Genomic DNA, 22971 nt, shown 5'->3' with positions numbered 1-22971 from the left:
TTCGTTTAGCTGCCCACTAATTTATTATCATAACCAATGCTTCGCTTTCGGGGGAAACTGCGGGTCTTAAGGCTGCAAGACTTAAGTAACTGATACCCCCGATTGCCCTGAAAAAAAAAAAAAACGCGCGTCAGCACTGACTCATACCCCCTAAGCAAGCAAAAAATGAAATGGTTCATCTCTCTCATAGTGCAGAGGTTACATGCACTGAGCAAAGTGAAACGTACAGTGCACAGATTCGTTGGAATCACGCATACAACGTACATAAACGCGGCGACTAGCTGAGTGGCGCCAAAAAGATTGTGAGCCAGTCCAATCTGTAAAGCTCGAATACCAGCGAAGCTGTGTAGCACACGACAAGAAGGTGACAGAAAAATTTGAACAAAGGTACGAATACATTTATTGTCTTCATTGGTGGTCATCTTGACGAAAGGTATGTAATTATTTTTATGCGATCGAGATCCTTTGTGTTGTACATTCTTTATGCATATTCGTTATATGCATTGGTGTTTGATTTCGCGATATACTGAGGCAAAGAATTTGAGATTGAACTCACTGCACCGGCTTGCAGTGCGCCTGTGCCGTCAGCGCCTTTGTAGAGGCAGGGACACTATGGGAACGCTGGCGAGATGAGCGCCATCGGAGTCAGCCGTAGAAGAAGAGTACGAACGCAGGAGCAGCAGCATGAGCGCGTTCGCGCGGTTACGTGGAGGGGCGCCAAGGAGCCAGCTGCGGAAGAATACCATGACGAACGCGCGAGCAGTGGCATGAGCCATTCCTGATTATGAAAGTTTTCGCTTGCGCACATGAAAATTTCACGGAATCCTAGCCATAAACAGCTTCTCTGTAAAACCACGTGACAATCTCAATTGCCCATACCCCCGTAACGCTGAGGCTACAAGCGCTCACCAACGTGATGTGAACTGTGCATACATTCACTGAAATGCAACACGAAGTGGAAGAAAAACGTCGCTAGCGTGAGTCTGACCCCGGTATACAGGCGAGCGAAACCGTAGTAAGCGTGAAAAACGAGCCGAAGAATCCTAACTGCGACGATGCGAGACGGCGCATCACTAAGTGTGCAGCAGGCTTTGGCCTTCACGTGCTACAGGAGTGTAGCATGCTACCTAAGTTTTCTTATGTAGCCGATATTCAGAAATTTTCGTTAAAACATCCAAACCGTAGATCAACATTGCGCTCAGACCAGTCATTAGAATTGATGTTTCTCTCTCAAATGCAACAAATTACATTCAGATAAGTCCAGAACTGTTTTCGACTAAGAATTTCTGCTTATTGCATGTGTATGAATAAGCGGCATGAAGTTCTCCCTGAGCTTAAGTTTCCCCTTAAGCAACAAAGCTTAATGTGGCTCACACAGATCCTCCCGTGTGCGCTCGAATGTGTTAAAATCAGCATTTCCCGCCAAGGTGTGTGCACACTACAGGACGTTTTGGCTGGCTTCCTACTTGTACGGCATGCTTTGTTTATCACTGTCAGGTAATTCATGGAATTGCCTTTGTGATAATGAAGACGGTAATTTTCGTTCTGGGACCCGCCGTGGTTGCTCAGTGGCTATGGTGTTGGGCTGCTGAGCACGAGGTCGCGGGATCGGATCCCGGCCACGGCGGCCGCATTTCGATGGGGCCAAATGCGAAAACACCCGTGTACTTAGATTAAGGTGCACGTTAAAGAACCCCAGGTGGTCGAAATTTCCGGAGTCTTCCACTACGGCGTGCCTCATAATCAGAAAGTGGTTTTGGCACGTAAAACCCCATCATTTTTTTTTAAATTTTGTTCTGGAGCAAGTGACTCAGTGGTCGAATATGCTGATTGAGTGTTGATTTCTGTTCTCTCCCGTAGGTCCGTATCGAGAACCTGACCACGGGTGACGACGAGGTGTACGAGGACGGCGCCAGCAAACCGAGAGTGTCGGTGCCGATCACGCTATGCTTTGTCATCATGATCGGCTACATCTCCGGAGGTGCCGTCATCTTCTCGCTCTGGGAGGGCTGGGAGTTTCTCGATGGCTCCTACTTCTGCTTTGTCACGCTGAGCACTATCGGCTTCGGTGACTTGGTGCCGGGTGACACGGTCGTCTCAGACAGCGGCTCTCAGGAGAAGCTCGTGATCTGCTCGCTCTACCTCCTGGTTGGCATGGCATTGATAGCTATGTGCTTTAACCTAATGCAGGAGGAAGTTATTTACAAAGTGAGAAACTGTGGCAAACGCATCGGGATCATCAAGGACGCCGACGACGACGAGGACTTCTCCTGAGATGTGCTGCTGCGTCCACTACTTCTGCCGAAAGGGGCGTTGCGCCCCATTGTCCTTCTTCGTCGGTTAGCAGGAAAAAATAAGACTCCTTGAGCGCGATTGCAAGCTAAAGTTTCTGTACTGGTTCTGTTCGCTGCGAAATGGCGTGATTGCGAAAGTACTCCGTGCTCGAGTCAGTCTGAAACCGGTTTTTTAGAACTTGAATTAGAAGCACGATTGATTGCGCTGTCGTAGCGCTGCTCATTGAGACGAATTAAGGAGGGACAGGCGACCGTGCTTTTACGATTTCCCGCGGTTCCCCAGTGTTGTCGCTCTAGGTGCGGTGCGCCGATTGACCAAAGAACATGGCGGCGCCCGTCTTCTTCCCCAACTCGTAACCTGTACTGCGGCCCCGATTCATAGCAGAGCCGTTAACCAAAACCGTCGCATCGGTGTTTGAGATCTACGCATAAATGCATAATTTGCTGCTTTCATTCTAGAAGGCATTGCTGTATGGAGCAGATCACCAGAAAGTAAGAGCGGAAACCAGAGCAAAGAGCAGCGGGAGACCGCGTTGCTGAGCTGTGCACCAGAAGACCGACTTAAAGCAATACAGCAGGACGATGATGCCGCCAGGGCCCAAGGGCTCGAGGCCATCATATAGGTAAGAGGCCTAGGTCTCAAATCTGCTTTTCTAAAATAAAGTTTATTCCTCCTCCTCCTCCGCTTTTTATAATTAGCGCCCTTCGTCGTATTTCTCTTGCTGCTGGTGGCCGTACCGGCACTGATCAGCGTACAGAAACGAAGCTCATAACCAGTTTACCGAGGCGTAATCTGCCTGGTCAGTCAATTAGATGAGGCCAGCAGGTATATATTGCAAAGAACATTGACAGGTCATGTTACCTATTGCAAAGCGAAGTATTTAACCCTCTGATGCCCAAAACATTATTTCAGTATGGAGTATCAGAGAAACTTTAGCATGCATAACGGACGGACAAAATATGCTAATTATGCTGTCAGAAAAAATTGGCATTATCTTAGCTCGGCTATGCCAGGATATACGTAGCGAAAGCTAAGGCATAGTATGGTTAGCCTTGGTAAAACTTGATTGCAAGTCCAGGTTAGTCTGGTTGTCTAGCTATGTTGTGGCGTTTAGCCAGTCATTCGGCGCACTGTTCTGTTTTCTGGGTGATCCTTTTCCTCTTCATCTCGTTCCGATGTCGATTCGAGGTCTCCTCCTGCTTATCAGAATTGTCGCCATCCATACTGCCGCCTGAACTGTGATTGCGGCGCACGCGTGCTCCTTTTCAATCCTCCGACATGTTATCAGGCATCCCACGCAGCTGGTGAAGCGAGTGGAGGTGAACGCAACGACGAGGAACGCGGTGTGACGTCATGTGCCTCCTCGGAGCACGGCCATGGCGAAATCGCAAGTTAGCGGCCAGTAAAGCGTTTAAAAACTATGTTTATTCATGGCTGCATTATGAGGTGTTCCTCCAGAGCAACACTGCGCATCTCCGGGCCTACTTCACATGGAATGCCTTGAAGCAGTTGCGGCTTGTAAGAAGACATAGGTGCATGTTACACTCTGCGCAGTGTAGAAAAGTGTAGCCCGATTTCCAGTACTTACACCAGTTCTTCTTCCAGTAGTTCATGCCATCATACCTCAAGTCCAGTGTGGGCCTTGGTGTCCCCCGACAATGGATCATCTACTTTGCAGGCACAATTCCAAGCTCGGTGGCGGCACCTGATCTTCTTTTCAATAGCTTCGACTTCACGAGTGCGAGGGTCTGGGCAATTTGAGCTCGAAAGGTCAGGAGTGACAACTTTCTTTTGGTGGACAGCTGAGCACGGTGATGTTTGTACAGCAGCCACCCATTGACAACTGAAGCATCAATCACCGAAAAAAATATCATCATGTACCATGTTTTGGACTTGTGGTCCGTGCGATCAAGCTTAATTAGCATATCAGCGAGAAAAACGACCTCCCATGAAGGCACTACACTCCCTTACGGCAAAAGGGCGTGGAAGATCGACGATGTGCTTTTCCTTGCTGTTCAAACGCTTACATATGTCGGTTGGTTGGACGCCAGCGTAGCTGACACAAGGTAGACGGAGCTGTTATCAAACCATTTGACGACGCCAATATTAGACTCCTCATCTCAGCGGAAATCCACGGAGCCTCTTCCATGCGCCTTGAGAGCTGCATCAACAGCCAGCGGGCACTTCTCTGTCCTGTCGACCCTGACGATGCCAACACACAGGAATCCTTTGCGCCTCAACTCCTCCAGAAGGCGCAGGCTGGTAAACCAGTTATCAAAAAAATAACTTATGCCTTTTGTGCTCCGGAACATTTTTCACCAGATCGATGACTATATCGCCGGAGATGCCGAACCCATAGTCGTGCGCAGTGCCTTTGCCTTCATAGATGATGAAGTCGTGCATAATGCCGGAAGAATCTGCCCTCGTGAAAACTTTATAACCCCACTTGTAAGGCTTCGATTTCATGTACTGCTTTAGGGGTGACCTCCTCTTGAATGGAATAATATGTTCGTCAATACTTTGCCGCTCCTCTGTGGCCACAGCCTTCATGTTCTTCTTCAGTCGGTCTACACGTGAGCGCATCTTGAAAAGGCGGTCGTGGCCCTCGGAGTCCCGTGGTACTGCCTGCAAATTGTCATTCATGTGTAAGCACTGATGTATGGCCTCGAAGCGATTCCTCGACATGAGATGCGCCACGGGCGCAAATCTTTTGCCGCACTGCCAAAACATCAGGAAATGAGGTACTCTTACTGTCCCTGAAATCACCAATATGGAAAGATACTTCCTCATTTCCTCCTCGCTGATGTTCGCACAGATGCCTTTCTTCTAGGTAGAATACAGATTTAGTTGATAGCACAGTGTGTCTACCATATCTTCATCAAAAAACGAACAAAAGTATTCACAGGGCTTAGCACCTCGCTAGACGATGAGAGCAGCTCCCCCTTCCAGTCAGTGTCATCAACCGAAAGATCTTCTCTCCTCCATGGTCTGCGAGCGTTTTCTTTCTTTTTCATGCGTGGAGCCACCGAGGGGACACGAGAAGTACCCGGCAAAGCTTCAACATTATCGCCTGTCATTCCTTCGTCATTTTCTACGCATGGCTCTTTGTCGCAAAGATTGATCGCTATTTCTAGTGGACAGGTGTCAATAAATTTTCGAGCATTTCTCGGATCATCGTCGGGGTTATCCGGGTCGCTTCACCGTCCGGAAGAAAGATAAGCTCCTGAATTTCTTCACCAGTAAGCCACGTTTTTTCTGTTGACATCGCCATCTATATATGAAAGACTCAAAATATGACCTTATGAGGAACGCTTATTCTATTCGACAGAAAGAAGACTCTGCTATTGCTTTGCTTTACCTTCAGCACAGCAAAAACAGCCACAAACGATATCTCCCTACATGTGATCCTGCCTCTGCATATGCCCGTTGTTGCTCCTGGGCAACACCACTTTTAGCGCGTAAACCTTTGTTGTACAAATTGCGGCCACACCGTTTAGCCTCCTCGTAAATGTAGTACAAGGCCTTATGAGCTATTATAAGACTGACAGTTGTCATAGTAGTGTCCTATACCGCCGTAGCTGAAGAAATTTACTAACGTATGCGGTTCTTGCGCTGGCACCTCTCAGGACAGTCACGAAAAAAACAACAAAGGAGTGGTGCTGCCATCTCTACGTATTTAATTTAAGCTCAAGATTCTCGCTAGTCTTGGTAAATTCCACAGATGGCGCTAGTGGTATCGTTCAGCATAGAGCAAGAGAAGAGAAGAAAAATGCAGCCATAATGAAGCACAGAGCGCCATGGGGATACAATAGGTACGAGGTCCTCCGAGGTATGTGCAATGGTGTAATGGTTCCAGGACTTACTTTTGGAATGTGGTTGTTTGTTTGAAATCAGGGGTACAATCAGGACTCGACGGGAACCACAGGTCAGTGGGTCGCCTCGCATTGGGCGCTCACGGGAGAATTACAAATGCAGCTGTGCAGGGTGATATGGGCTGGACTAGTTTTGAAGTGAGGGAAGCTCGCAGTAAAATTGAGTATGAAGAACGGCTGAGGAATATGGAAGAAAGTAAATGGGCTGGGAGAGTGTTCAGGTATCTGTACAGGAACAACATTGATTCACAGTGGAAGAAAAGAACTAGAAAGCTTACCAGCAAGTATGCGGCCTGTAGGGTGGGCAACACAGCAACAAAAAAGGTCAAGCGGAAAGTCGGAGAGGCTTAATTAATCTAATGAGTGGCAGCAATGGAAAAGAAACCGGCCATCAGCAACTACTTAAGAGGAAAAAACGAAATCAAGAAAGAAACCATTCATGATAATTCAAAGGGAAGCTCATAACTTTTCGAAGCGAGATCGGGATGCCTTAGAACACGCACCTATAAGGCGAGATATAAGAAGGAAGAAGAAGCATGTGCTTGCTGCGGTAAAGCTAGGGAAACGACGAAACATGTTTCATTAGAATGTGAAGATGTCTACCCAGCGGTCAATTTAGGCACCACTGGCCTCCTTAAAGCCCTCGGGTTCAGCGGGGGCAGTGATGAAGCAAACATGTCCGCAATAGACAGTAAGAGGCGATTGAAGGATTGGTGGAAGAAAAGTAGGGAAACGACAAAAGTCGGAGACGTACAAAAGCACAGTTCGCAATAGGGGATCAGAAAATTTGGGCGTGGTAGTTTATAGAGTTTTTGTTTTCTTTTTTCATTGTTTAACCTAGGTTGGATATTAGGCAGTATAGTAGCAAGAGCTTGGTGGCGCAACCCTCCGCCCCGTTCCAAAGGGGACGGTCATAACATCCATCCATCCATCCAGCAGAGCGCGTTGAAGAAAAAAAAAATGTTTTTAGGCTGTTGCTCCTGGGCAACTGTAGGCACTAAAGGGTTTAGAAAATGTTCACGGCACAAAATCCAATGAAAGGCGGCCACTTTTCGTCCACTAGGAGGAGCTATTACATAAAGCTCTTCCAATCTGCTTGTGTACGATTTCCTTCGTTAGCCCTCCGCGATTAGTCAGACATTTTGGGGGCAACACCCACCTCGCCAGTCAGTCATGATACTTCACCATAAGGACAACAAAAACACCCCATCTCACGATTACGCATACAGTACGATTATGTATGATAATGCGGAACAAAAGAAAAACGTTTCCGGTTCTGCGCCTTTTTGACTGTCAGCCTTCAGCAAATGATAAAAATGTTTTCAGGCCATGTCTACTTCGCCTGTCTCCCACGCGACGCCGAATAACCGCGGAAAGCAACCACTTCAAACTGACCTGTATGCAACAACGCTGCACTGATATGTTGAACAAAACTGCGCATCTAATGGAATAGCGGGAGACTGCCTCGAACCGAAAGGAATAGAAGGTCGCTGTTCAGTGATCGTTCTGTGTTATGTACTCGGAGATGCTGCAAGAAGTGGTTTCCTATTGCACACATTTTTTTTTGCCCCTGGCATTATAACGTTCTAAATCTTTTTAGGCACCGTGTATAACATGGCTTTCCAAAATAGTTTCGCAGCATCCGTTTCGTCGTCATTTTTACGCCTCGTTGTACGCCCTCGAAATCGTCGACGATCCACCGCAATCTAAGCAGGGGGAAGCGGACCAATCGGAGACTTGCGCCTCTCTCCACATCCGGCTATATATTTTCACTGCGCTAACTTCGCCCCACTCGAACCTTCTCCTATCCTCTGCGCTCCTTGCCTCTCGACAGCCAATTGTATAAGAAAAACCTGTCGCGGTAGGCCATTCTATTAGCTTTAACACGAAGCAAAGGTTACCTCATGTAAACAAAAACAAATGTTCGACTAGACTCGACACAACGTTACGGGTCGGCGCCTTTCCTAGCGTCGTTGGCTAGTAAATTTTAATCCTGCCCACAGCGGCCGCATTTAGATGGGGGCGAAATGCGAAAACACCCGTGTACTTAGATTTAGGTGCACGTTAAAGAACCCCATGTGGTCGAAATTACCGGTGTCCTCCACTACCGCGCGCCTCATAATAAAGTGGGTTTGGCACGTAGACCCCATAATTAAATTTTTTTAATGTTAGTAAATTTTAATTCAGGCTATTGGTTCATGATATTAGAATAAAGTAGGAATGAAATAACTTTACGTTATAGCGCCTTAGAGGCCCAGCTTGTTGTACAACCAAATATTGTTCTATCAGATTGTACAACAGTACTGCGCAAAATCAGATAAACACAATGCACATGCGGCAGTGAGCAGCCCGGTACCACATATTTTGTTCGAAAGATATACGCCTGGATGTGTGCACATTCCTTTGTTGCTACACACGCACGCGGCTTCTCTGCGCATGAATGACAACCCCTCGCGTATCCATTTAGTAACCCGCCGTGGTTGCTCAGTGGCTATGGTGTTGGGCTGCTGAGCACGAGGTCGCGGGATCGAATCCCGGCCACGGCGGCCGCATTTCGATGGGGGCGAAATGCGAAAACACCCGTGTGCTTAGACTTAGGTGCACGTTAAAGAACCTCAGGTGGTCAAAATTTCCGGAGTCCTCCACTACGGCGTGCCTCATAATCAGAAAGTGGTTTTGGCACGTAAAACCCCAAATATTATTATTATCCATTTAGTATCACAGAATAGGATAACTGGGAGAGATCGTTTACTTGCACCCTGCAACTGTAAAAACACACTATGACGAGAACGAATAGAGTGGGCAGAATGAGGCGCTTATTCAAAACTGAAATAATTTCATCATCATCATCATCAGCCTGGTTACGCCCACTGCAGGGCAAAGGCCTCTCCCATATTTCTCCAACAACCCCGGTCATGTACTAATTGTGGCCAGGTCGTCCCTGCAAACTTCTTAATCCCATCCGCCCACCTAACTTTCTGCCGCCCCCTGCTACGCTTCCCTTCCCTTGAAATCCAGTCCGTAGCTTTAATGACTATCGGTTATCTACCCTCCTCATTACATGTCCTGCCCATGGCCATTTCTTTTTCTTGATTTCAACTAAGATGTCATTAACTCGCGCTTGTTCCCTCACCCAATCTGCTCTTTTCTTATCCCTTAACATTACACCCATCATTCTTCTTCCCATAGCTCATTGCGTCGTCATCAATTTGAGTAGAACCCTTTTAGTAAGCGTCCAGGTTTCTGCCCCGTGGGTGAGTACTGGTAAGACACAGCTATTATACACTTACTGAAAGGAAACAAATACGTACACAACCCGTGATACATGGCTGATACTTGGCGTGATACTGTCCGTGAAACACGACGCATGCGCAGCCGTCCTACTCCGTTTCTGTGTACATATTTCGGTCCTTTCAATAAAAGCTTGCAATTGCGAGTAAGCGCCTCGTCCTGTCCATTCTCTTCGTTCTCGCCTTTCTATGCTTTTACCGTTTCAAAATCAATATAGTATCTTTCGAATAAACTTGGTAGTGGGTTTCTCAATTGCCCGGACCCCCCTTCGCAACATAATTGCCGCAACTTGTGCTTCCTGTAATCAGCATAGTACGCGTCACCTGACCGAACTTGCTAAACTGGAACTCGCGCTGTCTGCGTCAAACAAAACCTTTTTTTTTTTCAAAAGCAAATTGGTTTTTAACCTAACGCTACTCATCGACACGTGTCTGCGTGGGTTTTTATTTCGTGCAGCAAAGCCCATCCACGAAGATCAACCGCCATTAGAATTCAGGCTTCGTAGAGGCTAAAAGACAGAGCCGGTATTTCACCACAGGCGCGCTTCAAAACCCGCTTTTCCAGCGACACTGAAGGGCGCTATAATGTCACTGAGCCTGTCCAGCAGGAAGCCACACTCATTCTTGATGATCGCACCTTCTTCGTCACGTAACGAAGCAAGCTCACCCGCGTGCGGAAGTGCCGCCTACGAAGGACTCCAGACCACTGTCCGCAAAATGACTTCTCCCGTGTCTCTAGCGTGCCGTCCTCAACTATGCTTGGCCAGACTATAAAAGTGTTAATGGGCGAGTGCTTGTGCGTATCGGTCATGTACGTTTTTCGCTGTGCTGTTCGACGAAGCAGAATACGCACATAGGACACCGCTCTTGTGATACTGCAACGACGGCCACTCGGTCTACAAAGACTGTGCATGCAGTGTTGTCGGGTGGACTCTGTTGTTCAGTGCTGTTGAAGTGACTGTAAAAAGAAACTTGTTGGTATACGTATGTAACCGGCATATATATATATATATATATATATATATATATATATATATATATATATATATATATATATATATATATATATATATATATATATACACGCCTTTGCCAACTTTATCGTCGTATATGATTTCCTGTTTCCGCCTTTTTGTTTCCGAGAGCGGTTCTCGTGGCACAGATGTGGGCATTTACCTTCCTTGTATACCGCAGAGGCAACGCGTGTATGTACAGGGCCTTTTTTAAGCCGAAAGTGATGTGAATGCCAAATTCCGTTGTACTATTCGTCCTGGTAGTGCCAAGTTCTTTGCATCCTTAGGTTCCTCGAATATAGTGGTCATGCCAAAAATGCCATGTACTGTATTTTTGTTCTTTTGCGCGTGTGATCAGTGCATATTAGGTCGCATGCCAGTTTTCATGCCTGTTTTATTTAGGTTGGCGTCGTGGTGTCTGTATGATTCAATAAGTCTTAGATAGGTGAGCGACATCTCAGAAATCGTCTGCAGCGCGCGAATTTGTATAGTTCCTGTTCGGGATTTCTTTTTCTTGCGAGAAAGGCTGAAGTCGAATATAAAAAAAAATGCAGCTTGTAATCTTTTTCGGGAGCAGCAATGATCTAAAGGCGCTGTTTTAAGCTGGCATTCCTACAGCTAACCTAATTTAGCTGCTGCTGCTAAATAAAGTTCAATTCCTAAAGAAGTATAACGCATTTTATTGAAACCTACTAGAAAAAAACTCAATGAAAACCCTCAAAGGTACAAGCCACTCCCTTGGCTACTGATGGTGCCTCTGTTGAATCCTGTCGAAGCCCCACCTGAAGAATACAGCATTCAGCATATCTTGCAAAATAAAACAGACAGATCCGACTCATGAGTACTCGTATTGTTATTGATTTTATGCCCACTTTTGTCTTTGTTGTTCTTATATCGCGCCGCTGGAACGTTAAGAATTCTCCATTCCTTTTCAATGGCAATTAGCGACGTGTTTGTATGCCGTAATAGAAGTAAAGTTGTATAAGTTCCAAGTGCCACACACATAATGATAAAACTTGAAAATAAAATGTTTAGTTGAAATAAACTGCTTGACGTGTTTGAAATTTAATACTCCTCCTAACAGAAACTTGAGTTTTTCAAGCATGGCGCGGTGACCAAAATTATATTGCGCAAGGTAGTGCACCGAAAGTTAACCGATATTTAGTTGGGTTCTGTTGTGTACAGCTGCTCTGTAACACTTTGATCAACTGTAGTGCAATGTTTAAAGCACATGTATTCGGTCACTCTTATCACCAGGCTAAAACGGTATATGGCGTTTGCATAGCCAAACACGATTGGCTTATGTAGACATGTGCAATGTTTTATTGCCGTATTATGCTCGGGACAGCTGTAATGAATTCCCCAAAAATGGCTCATTTAAGCCCTTTTGAGATACTTAATGGCAGTAGTTCGCATCATCACTTTTAGCGCAGCGTTAACTTATAGCGATGTTCTCAAGTGCTTCGCAGTCTCAGGTTGCAATCAACATTCTTTGACTATCTTCCGCACGTTGCTACCAATTAAGCAATCTTACCAAGATTACAATACAAATTTGTAATCAAACACAGCTCTATCTGTGCCGCATGGCTCTGCGGGGCTGTCACAAAGGACTAAAAAAAATTGCCCCGTTATTTGGCGTTCTACTATCGCCCTGCACTGTACAGTTTAGCGGATCATTCTGGGACGTTGACTGCGCGTGCCCCTAAATGCCCCAATCAGAGCTTTGTTCTTAATTCCTCGCGCTAGGTGAGCACACGTCTGCTCCCCTAGCCCGGACGTGGCTGCGCATGGCTGTCCACGCTGCTGAGTGCAAACGCGGAGGTCCCGAGGATAACTGCGGCGAGTGCAAACGCTTGATGCGCACTGTCTTCAAGCGCGCCTTGCGTTAGAGGTCGAGTAGTATCAAGCTTCGAGGCCAGAGGCAGCACGAAGAATTGTACGCTCCCCAATACCGGTGCTCTCCATATGCCAGCGTTGTGACAGCGAGTGCTCGCGGTAATCGAGTGATATCTTTTCATTTTCCGTAGTGTGCGCTTGACACCATGCTTGTTGATCTAATTATTAAACGAATGTTTACTGCAATGTATACGACCTGTAAAACTAGAACAACGGTTTGTGTAGCAGTCTAGTATTTTCTATTGTAGCCAAAGTCACCCTTAGGGCGCAACTGCGATTTTTTTATGACAAAAATTACAATATTGACAGTGGGTACTTCTCACCGTATAATAAACCAGTCTTATATTATCCTGTTGCCACCAACTGTGGGAATCAATGTTATGCGAAGCATTATGCGCATAGCTTTATATACGTTTGCGGTTGCAATTTTTTTATTGTATGGTGCGAAAAGGGCTTGTACGACGGGGAATTCTGTGGGGGGATGTTAGAAGTGTCAGTGTGACAACGGCGGCGTGGAGGCGGTACGAGAACGACTGTGATACCACGACTGATTTATTACGCTTCCGTGATGAAACGTTACTGCCTATTCCATTACGATTTGGACCGAAAGCAGTGCACTGAGAAAATGACGCCGATTGTGCAGGCGGCCCTTAAAACCTTCCCTTCACTACACTGTAAAAAATTTCCGTAATTTTACGGAGGATTTCTGTCATTATACGGAGAACTGCAGATAAAAATACGGAAAGTATGTCATATTGCAAAAATACGGCAAAATCTGCCGTTAATATACGGAAAGTGCTCTCCGTATTCTGCTTTACGGACATTTTCACTGTAATCATATAACGGCTATACACTGTTTTGGACGAAACACTCAGAATTCCGTATTTTTGTTATGTGAACATCCGTATATTGTGAGAAAATTTAAGCTGTCTGAATGCGCGCTCGTACTCATAGTTTCAGCGAACAATACTTTATTGAACACGCAAACTGTAAGCATTATGAAGATGCGTACAAAATGTGAGAGGTAGCCTTCTACCAAAAGCTGCAATAACAGATCGTATAAATATATATACGCATCTTCTATTCCGGTCGCAGTTTGCCGCGCATATGGGCTTTGTAGCGCTGATCATATGCGCAAATATATGCGTGTTCTCGCAATGTTCTCAAATTAAGCGCTTTGTAGTTAATAACACAACATATATGTTTAAGTGAATGAAGAGCCGAGGACATACGGGCATACGTAAACAAGCTTGCGGCATTCAGGTGCTGGTGCACTGGGAATGACATTGGTGCTCTATACGCCAAAATTTGTGCGCACTCTAAATCAGTACCGAAACGCAGGGAGTGGTATAATGACCGTAACTGCGTTTACATTTGGCAATAAATGGTCTCGAAGGGGACTGGCGGCCTATAGATCCAAGTACAACGGTCGGAGGAAATTTTCGAATGCGGCAAACAATCCAAGTGTCAAAGGGCACTGCTGAACTGCAATGTAGTTGGTTGAACTCATTCCCATGATATTTACAAAATATCTCGTCTCTTACAATAAGTGCCGATTCATTGAGACAAATCGATTACGCATAATCTTCACTGTTCATGTGTTAATTCTTGCGATAATATGTAATCGCAAACATTTGGCGCTTCATCTTGAAACAAGACCGGTAAGCGCGCTCGTTCTTGTACGGTAGAATAAAGAACGCGAACATGCACCGACATGTGTGTAAACTACTGGAAGGTGACTGAAGATGAAGGATCTATTACCGTGCTAGTACTGTGTATACTGTCAAAAAGAAGAAAAAAATAATACGGAAAGAAAGAATGCCCAGTGTCGAGATGTAACGATTCAAGCTTTATTTCTTTTTGACCTAGAATGCAACACCATTAGTTCCATGTGCTTTATGCATGGGTAATGTTATGGCACAACTCATTATTTACCCGTTCATTACATGCACCAACCAGCCCAAATTATCCCTGTACTAGAGCTTATAGACGCATCGCAGTGAACTGCTTTGCACTTCATTGTAGCACAGGGGTTTGCTATCGCCAGTAGCGAATGCTTTGGTTGACCTCCCTGCCTTTCTGCTTTTTGAATTCTCTCTCCGTTTGTATAAAACGCACTAACTTGTGGGAGAGAAAGCGTTCTCCTCTTTTAGAATTCAATTAATTGTCAAGCAATTATATTGCAGTTCCAGTAACTAGAGCACAAATGCGAAAACAAAACCGATTCTGTTCGGTTCTCCGCGCTCAGAGTGCGGCACCAGGGGGCAGCGCGCGCTGCGCGTTGTTGTGCCATTACCACAAGCCCGGATTCCGAATCTGCAAGATGCAGAATTTATCCTGCGAGCGCCCAAATTCTCCCTTGAAAAGTCAAGATGCTGAGCCGTCAGGCAGAGGTGTCCTGCGGGAGAAGCCTCGGCTGGCAACTTGTTCAGACGTGTCGGCAAGTGCCAGACAGCCCGGCGCCGCACCTCCCTTTTCCTGGGGGTCACCGCGCGCGCGAACTTTGAACCGGGTGGCCAGCGCGGTCGCTGGTTGGACCTCTCGGACGACCGCCGAGTGCTGATTTGTATTGGGCCGTTTGAGTGACAATGGTTCCTCGGGGATTATAAAAGACGCGACGCGCCGCCTGAAAAACCGGATCCGCCAACCCACCGGCAGACAGTGTCGCTCCCGACTGGGGTGAGATGTGTCACGCGTTTTCGCCGGACGTCGCCGTGCGGGAACAGTCGCGTTTGTGTGAGCTCTCGGCCCCAGTGCCGATCCGATCTTGTCCTGTACAATGACCTGTATATAATGTATAAAATTCCTTTCGTTATTCTCATCGACGCCTGGCTCGGAGTCTTCGCTACCAACGCTCTGTCACGAAACGGGTGACGAGCGCTACGGGACCACAAAGTCGTAATCGTGGTGCAGCGGTGCAAAGTCGTAACAGCGGATGGCAGCTACGGGATTGACCGGCATCAGCTACCTCGGCGCGGTGAGTGCCTGAAGTTTACCTCAAACACCAGACTTTCTCTGACACAGATTATAGTAGCTTAGGGAAGGATTTGGTGTTGCATTGTGATAACCTTGTGTGTTTCAAGCCTAGTAAGAGTGTTTTGAAAACCAGGGGATGCTGAGAGGGTAAACAGGGCAGTGTGTGAAATACTTGCATATGTCTTACTAGTAGCATTATATTAGCGTACGGCAGGTATATTCAAAAAGGGTAAACAGCAGGAAGACAGTGTGAACGATGGAGAAGTACAAGGTCAAGGAACTTCTCCAAATTTGTGAGGAGTTGGGCATTGAGTTGGGCTCAACCAAAAGAAAGAATGCGATCCTTGAGGTCATCAGGACTGGGGACGTAACGGTTGAGGAAGCCGAAGAGGCCTGGGCGGATATCAATGAACGTCGGGAAAGGCAGGCAGAAAAGGAACGTCGCGAGGAGGAAAAGAGGGAGAAGGAACGTTGCGAGGAGGAAAGGAAAGTGAAGGAGCGTCGTGAGCACGAGCTTAACATGAAAGAGTTGGAGACCCGAAATAGCTCGCCGGCGCCTAGTCTCACTTCTAACGGTCCAAGAATACGCGATCAACTTCCACCCTTTGTCGTCGGAGAGGGTATGGCCAAATACCTCGTGAAATTTGAGCACGTGTGCGAACGGAATAGCATTGAGCGATCCCTCTGGGCACAGAATCTGTTAGCCTTGCTTCCTGGGGAGGCATCAGACGTAATAACTTGCTTATCGAAAGAGGCGTTTGAGAGCTACAGTGATGTGAAGGAAGCGCTACTGCGGAAGTACAAATTGTCGCCCGAAGCTTTCCGGCAGAGGTTCCGGTATGCAAAAAAAGGCAAGAAGTCGAATGTTGACTTCGCGTTTCGTCTAAAAGCCGACCTGGTGGAATGGCTGAAAAGCGAAGAGGTTTACGACGACCGCGACAAAATCGTCGAATGCATCGCGTTGGAGCAGTTCTACCGTTGCATTGATGAGGATGTCAGGCTCTGGCTGCAAGATAGGCTAAAGGAGGTTAAGCTAAACAAGGCAGCAGAGTTAGCGGAAGAGTATTACACCCGCCGCAGCTTGCACAGCAAGGCAGTGCGCGTAGAAAAAGCAGATAGGAGAGATGGGTTTTCCGGGAAGCCCGACGAACGGAAGCAAATCACGCGTCGCGAGTTTCGGAAAGACGAGTCCCTTACCAAACAAACTGTAAGGGAAGGACAGAATACATCTCAGAATGCTAACGATGGTCCCAAGCAGCGAAACGATACGACGCGTTCTTCTGAAAAACGGAAGCGGTTAACTTGCTACAATTGCAAAAAGCAAGGGCACATCGCTGCGAGCTGCCCAGAGAAAATTGCTTTTGCGACAATTCGGGAAACTAACAAAAACATACGACTATTGGAGCCATATATGCGGGAAATTAAGGTAAACGGCAAGAAGTGCCGAGCATTTCGAGACTCTGCAGCAACTATGGACGTTGTCCACCCGTCTTTCGTCTCCTCGAGTGATTTTACGGGAGAGTGCGCTTGGATACGGCAAGTGGCCGAGGAGGAGAGTGTCTGTTTACCGATCGCAACGGATACCATTGAAGGAGAGTTTGGGAAACTTAACACAGAAGCCGCTTTGTCTGCCGTCCTCCCGGAGCACTTTCCCTACCTCTTCTCAAATAGCTCGGAGCAGCTGCTGAAGGATCAGGGCAAATCATTCTTTGCCGACATGGCGTACATGGCGCTCACGCGATCCAAAGCGCTCCAGCTGTCGAGGGAACTTGACTTTGAGTCGGTGAGCGAACAGCGGTGCGACACACGGACTGATCAAGGTAACTTGAGTGGCGAGCAGGCACGGGAGAGGCAGAGCTCGGAGGCTGGCCTGGTCGAACGTGTCCTGGAAGTGACGGGGAGTGACGCGTCCCATGCTAGCCGAGATAAGGAAACGACGCCGCAGTTAGGCGACGCAGGCTCCCTACTCGCTCCGGTTTCCGCCAGCTGGCAGGAGCTGGCTGCAGTTGAAAGAGAAACCCTGATTCGCGAGCAAAAGGAAGACTGTTCAATAGCCGATCTGATGAAGAGCGTCAAACTGGGAGTGAAAAAAAAGAGGGTTTCATTTGACGAGGAATCGGGCTTATTGTACCGCCGCTACACGGATAAGCAGGGTCGCAAATATGAACAGCTTCTGATTCCTCGGAAATATCGCCGACAGTTACTGGAACTCGCGCACGAAAATGCGTGTGCAGGGCATCGTGGCTTGAAAAAGACCAAGGCTAGAATGGCTCAGGAGTTTTATTGGCCGTATTGTTGGAAGGATGTTGAACAATTCGTGCGCTCTTGCGAAACCTGCCAGAGAATCGGCAAATCCACTTACAAGTGGAAGGCACCGATGAAGTTGGTGCCAGTCATATCCGACCCTTTTAGGCGGCTAGTAATCGATATTGTAGGCCCTCTGCCAGAATCAACGAACGGTTCTAGGTATGTTCTGACCGCCCTGTGTGTCGCGACCAAGTTCCCCGAGGCAGTACCTCTTAAGGAGCTAAATTCTTCCCAGGTCGTGGACGCTCTGCTCTCAACGTTCGCACGCGTCGGGTTCCCTTCCGAGATTCAGTGCGACAATGGCAGCGTCTTCACCAGCTGCCTAACTTCTACTTTTTTGGAAAGATGTGGCATTAAGGTAGTGCACAGCTCCATCCATCACCCGCAATCTAACCCAGTAGAGCGTATGCACTCGGTGCTGAAGCGAATATTGAGAGCCCTGTGGTTTGAGCGTCACTGTGACTGGCAGGCCTGCATTCCCGCCGCTATGTTCGCCTCGAGATCGGCTCCCCATGAGAGCACCGGCTTTAGCCCCGCGGAGCTTGTATATGGCCGGAGCCTAAGAACTCCGTTGCGCATGCTGCGAGAGTCTTGGGAAGGCAGTGACGACGACCCAAATGTACGTCCTCGACCTCCTCCAGAGGCTCGGGAAAACCAAAGATCTTGTAGAGAGCCACATGAAGGCGGCGAAAACCTTGTCAAAGGAATACTACGACAAGTCAGCGAAAAAACGCACCTTCGAAGAAGGTAGCCAAGTGATGTTGCTGCGACCGTCGAAAAAAAACAAGCTCGAGGTTCATTGGGAGGGGCCCGCAAAGGTTGTAACTAAGCTTTCCGATACCAACTACGAAGTTAAATTAGGGAAACGGCCCAACAAAATTTACCACAGTAACTTGATGAAACCCTACATTCAGCGTCGCGGGATTATAAGCATGACGATAAATGCTGACGATGAGGAAGGGGCCGAAATCCTGACGACGGCTGATATGAAGGTGTGTGGTTTAGAGCTAATGGTGGAACAGCTGACGTTGGAAGCGCGTCTAAAGGCCCGTTTATAGTCCGACGTTATCGGCGCGCTGGCGAGCGTCGTTCATGGTCAGTCACGCTACGTCGGTTGCGCTGCGCCAGCCGAGATGCCATCCCCTCTATACTTCAACGCGCGCGCCGCCGGCTGCTATCTTCGGAGCATGCGCAGAAGGTTCGCCAAGTCGCGCGCCGTCCGCAAAAGCCGTCTGCGGAGTTGTGTTGGCGCCTTTTAGAGCGCAGCTCTTTGGCGTCCGTTCCTGGGTTTCGCGTCGGCGTTGTCGTCGGCCTCGTAACCAGCTCCGCCCCCCTTCGCTGGAGTGGGAGACGAAGGACGCGAGCCGCGAATGGCGGAGACCAATGAGAGCGGCCCCTTCAGTGACGTGCGCGCGCGATGCTGGTGTCATGCGGACCCTCCTTACGGCTCGATGCGCACTCGTGTCTGGTCTCAGCCGATCCGCTCGTTTCGTACTATCGTCTGCTCGCGCCACAGCTCTCGCCCGCGCCTGTTTGGTTCTGTTGGGTCGGTCTCGTTCGCGCTTGTTTTGGTTGTTATTGTGTGAGATTGTTTCTTAATCTGATTGTATGCGCTATGCGAATTGTATAGTACTTTCTGGAAGCCATGCGGCACCAGCGATCACACTGGAACCTTTGACGAGTCATGTATAAACGCCGGCTCGCTTGATCCGCAGATTTTCGACCATTACCGACTCTGCTACATGTCTCTCTTAAATTCTTTGCTTCAAAATATCGCGAAATGGAAACACGTATAGAGCTGCGCTCAAATTTCGCATTAGGGAGTATCGTAATCGTCGGATCATTTTTTTCTTCGCGCGCAATGCATTGTGGTGCGAGAGTTCCGCCGACTTCGACGCGCGAATGGCTCCGGAGCCAAATCGGCGCCGGGCCCGTCGGGGCGCGTTGGAAGCCGCCGGTTACGTTAGCTGCGCCGGTGCGCCCGACTATAGAGGTGTCGTTTTCGCCGACGTGACGTAGCGTGCGCGCGCGCGCGCGCGCGCGTGCGTTACGTCGGACTATAAACGGCCCTTAAGTGCCGCCCAAAAGGAGGATTTAAAGGGAATCGTTTCAGAGTTTAGGGAGGTTCTTTCGAACCGTCCCGGAAGAACGACGGTCCTAGAGCATGACATCGAGTTAACCTCTGATCAACCGATCCGCAGTAAACCGTGCCGTTGTTCGACCGTGCAGAAACAAATCATGGCTGAGGAGATTCAGCGCATGCGTGACTTGTGGGTTATAGTACCAAGTGAGAGCGACTACACGTCGCCCTTGATACTAGTCCAGGCTCCAGGAAAAGATCCGAGGCCATGTGTCGATTACCGGCGTCTGAACGCGATAACCCGAGATCAGACGTATCCGATACCGAACCTGGAAGAAAGGGTAGAGACAGTGTCGAAGGCGAAGTATATATCTACCCTGGATCTCGTGCGAGGCTATTGGCAAGTACCCCTTACGGAACGGGCTAGCCGCTATGCCGCCTTCGTTTCCCCGCTTGGAACATTCCGGCCACTCATGTTGAGCTTCGGCCTCAAAAACGCGCCGTATTGTTTCTCTAGCCTGATGGACAGAGTGCTTCATGGTTTAGGCGAGTTCGCGTTGCCGTACCTCGATGATGTTGCCATATTTTCGGACACTTGGGAATCACATCTGGAGCACTTGCGAGTTGTGTTGAGCCGGTTGAAAGAGGCAGGTCTTACTGTGAAACCAGATAAATGTCACCTAGGTTGCGGTGAAGTGACTTATTTGGGCCATGTGGTGGGGCGCGGCCGGCGTAGACCGTCCGACATCAAAGTAGCTGCTGTTTTGAACTATCCCCGGCCAACCACGAAGACAGATATACGGGCCTTTTTAGGTTTAGCTGGATATTACCAACACTATGTGAGAGACTACTCTGACCTTGCCAGCCCGCTAACCGACGCACTTCGGAAATCGGAGCCCGTTAAAGTGACGTGGGACTCAAAGAAAGAAAATGCGTTCCAAATCCTGAAGCGAGCATTAAGCCATAAGCCGGTCCTGACGGCACCAGACTTTTCGAAAGGTTTCATCATTCAATGCGACGCGAGTGATCGCGGCATGGGAGCGGTACTATGCCAAGATGCTAGTGGTCATGAACGACCAATTTTGTATTTAAGTCGCAAACTAAGTTGTAGAGAAGAGGCATACAGCCAGCACCTCTGAGAAAGAGTGCGCCTGCGTTGTGTGGGCCGTTTAGAAGCTGGCTTGTTATGTCTCCGGTTCTAAGTTTGTTGTGGAAACAGACCATTGCCCTCTAACTTGGTTAAGTAGCATGTCCTCTAAAAGCGGCCGTTTGCTGAGATGGAGCATGACCCTACAGCAGCACAGCCTCGTTGTCCGTTATAAGAAGGGAAGGTTGAACGCGAACGCTGATGCTCTAAGTCGTGCATTCTAGGCCTCGCTTCTTTCAAGTGGCCTACTCGTTCCTGCTCGTTACTTACCTTCTCTTACTTCGCGACGACCTGTCCTGTTCACAGGGAAATCGGGGTAAAAATGAATGACCTCATTTGCTTCCTCAGTAGTATGTTTTCGGTCCAAGTGATTTCAAGGGGACCATTCTATTTGTCATTAATATTGCTGATTATTAATTGTTTCTATTTTGGTGTGTTGTTAATTTCAAAACTGGTTGTTTGAGCCTTGTGTGCTAGATCGTACACCTGCCTCTTGTTGCAGCGGGAGCAAAAGGGGGATACCGATTTAGTTAGGTTGATTTGGATTATGGCCTTGTCTGGTGTTTGACGGGAGACAGAGGACACTTGTTCGTGTTGGGTGTTGCCTTTTGCCGGTCGGTTTCGCAAGCTGCAGAACGACCAACCGGGACCAGTGGCGAGAAGCAAGGTCTTAGGAACGACCCGAGCGGAGCTCGTCAAGGTACCTTGGCGACGACGCGGTGAGCAGAGCTCCTGTCCTGGCGAGTCGGACCTGGGCACGTGAAGTTACCTGGCGTCCCGACACGACGTGAACTTGGACGAGCCTGACGAACGTGCGCGCCTGGCATCCGAGCCACGTGGAGGCAGCTCGTCTTCCCGGCGCCTTATCTGAGGGCGGGGATGCTGTTGTGCCATTACCACAAGCCCGGATTCCGAATCTGCAGGATGCAGAATTTATCCTGCGAGCGCACAAATTCTCCCTTGAAAAGTCAAGATGCTGAGCCGTCAGGCAGAGGTGTCCTGCAGGAGAAGCCTCCGCTGGCAACTTGTTCAGACGTGTCAGCAAGTGCCAGACAGCTCGGCGCCGCACCTCCCTTTTCCTGGGGGTCACCGCGCGCGCGAACTGTGAACCGGGAGGCCAACGCGGTCGCTGGTTGGACCTCTCGGACGACCGCCGAGTGCTGACTTTGTATTGGGCCGTTTGAGTGACAATGGTTCCTCGGGGATTATAAGACGCGACGCGCCGCCTGAAAAACCGGATCCACCGACCCACCGGGAGACAGTGTCGCTCCCGACTGGGGTGAGATGTGTCACGCGTTTTCGCCGGACGTCGCCGTGTGGGAACAGTCGCGTTTGTGTGAGCTCTCGGCCCCAGTGCCTATCCGATCTTGTCCTGTATATTGACCTGTATATAATGTATAAAATCCCTTTCGTTATTCTCATCGACGCCTGGCTCGGAGTCTTCGCTACCAACGCTCTGTCACGAAACGTGTGACGAGCGCTACGGGACCACAAAGTCGTAATCGTGGTGCAGCGGTGCAAAGTCGTAACAGCGTCCGTTAGGAGTGGCGGACGGAGCTGCATATGTGTAGTCAGCCGGCATTTTTCGAGTCGTGTTGTAAATGTGGTTAATTCGCCGTAGATATCTCTTGATTTGTACTCAAGAGTGGAGCAAGACCCCAAGGAAGAGAGATTGACACATCGGGAGCGAAGAACAGAAATGATGGATGGTTACGCTGCTTGGGTCTCGGCACGTTCGAATTGGCAAAGTTCCGAATTTGTCGCTGTGTTCTGTACGCTTGTGCGCTCGTCATTTGCCGTCATCGCGCGGAGATGTTTGCGCTGGATGTCTTTCACTTCGTGTACAAAACTCTGCACGCTGCGGCATCGAAGAAGTCGTCCTGTGATTAGGTGCACGTTTGCGCTTGGACACGGATAGCCTGCTTGCTCTCAAAGGGTGTTCAACAGTCTACGCACGCTCGTAACTTGCTCATGAGGTATGCCCATTTGAATCTTATTTGGTTTGCATAACGTAGGTGTTAAAATGATGTGTGGTAAGCCGGTGTCGCGAACAGAAATATTGTTTCAAAAGACCACTATGCAACGTCTTAGGGCA

General features: G+C 48.5%; 1 protein-coding gene across 2 annotated transcripts in view; it reads left to right on the top strand.

Moving 5' to 3' along the window:
• The window catches only part of LOC135913216 (TWiK family of potassium channels protein 7-like), a 338046-nt gene that overhangs the window by 303949 nt on the left and 11126 nt on the right, over positions 1–22971 (top strand). Inside the window, exon 3 of one of the 2 annotated variants that reach the window (XR_010567908.2) lies at positions 1861–2917. Coding sequence is in view for 1 of the 2 variants with exons in the window: in XM_065445824.1 (XP_065301896.1) it covers positions 1861–2274 (414 nt within the window). In the remaining variant the exon portion in view is untranslated. Of the gene's footprint in view, positions 1–1860; positions 2975–22971 lie in introns of those variants that run through there. The other variant, XM_065445824.1, reaches the window with a different exon arrangement.

The sequence above is a fragment of the Dermacentor albipictus genome, chromosome 2 (genome assembly GCF_038994185.2).
Source record: "Dermacentor albipictus isolate Rhodes 1998 colony chromosome 2, USDA_Dalb.pri_finalv2, whole genome shotgun sequence".
Taxonomy (NCBI): domain Eukaryota; kingdom Metazoa; phylum Arthropoda; class Arachnida; order Ixodida; family Ixodidae; genus Dermacentor; species Dermacentor albipictus.
This window is presented reverse-complemented; position numbering and strand designations above follow the sequence as displayed.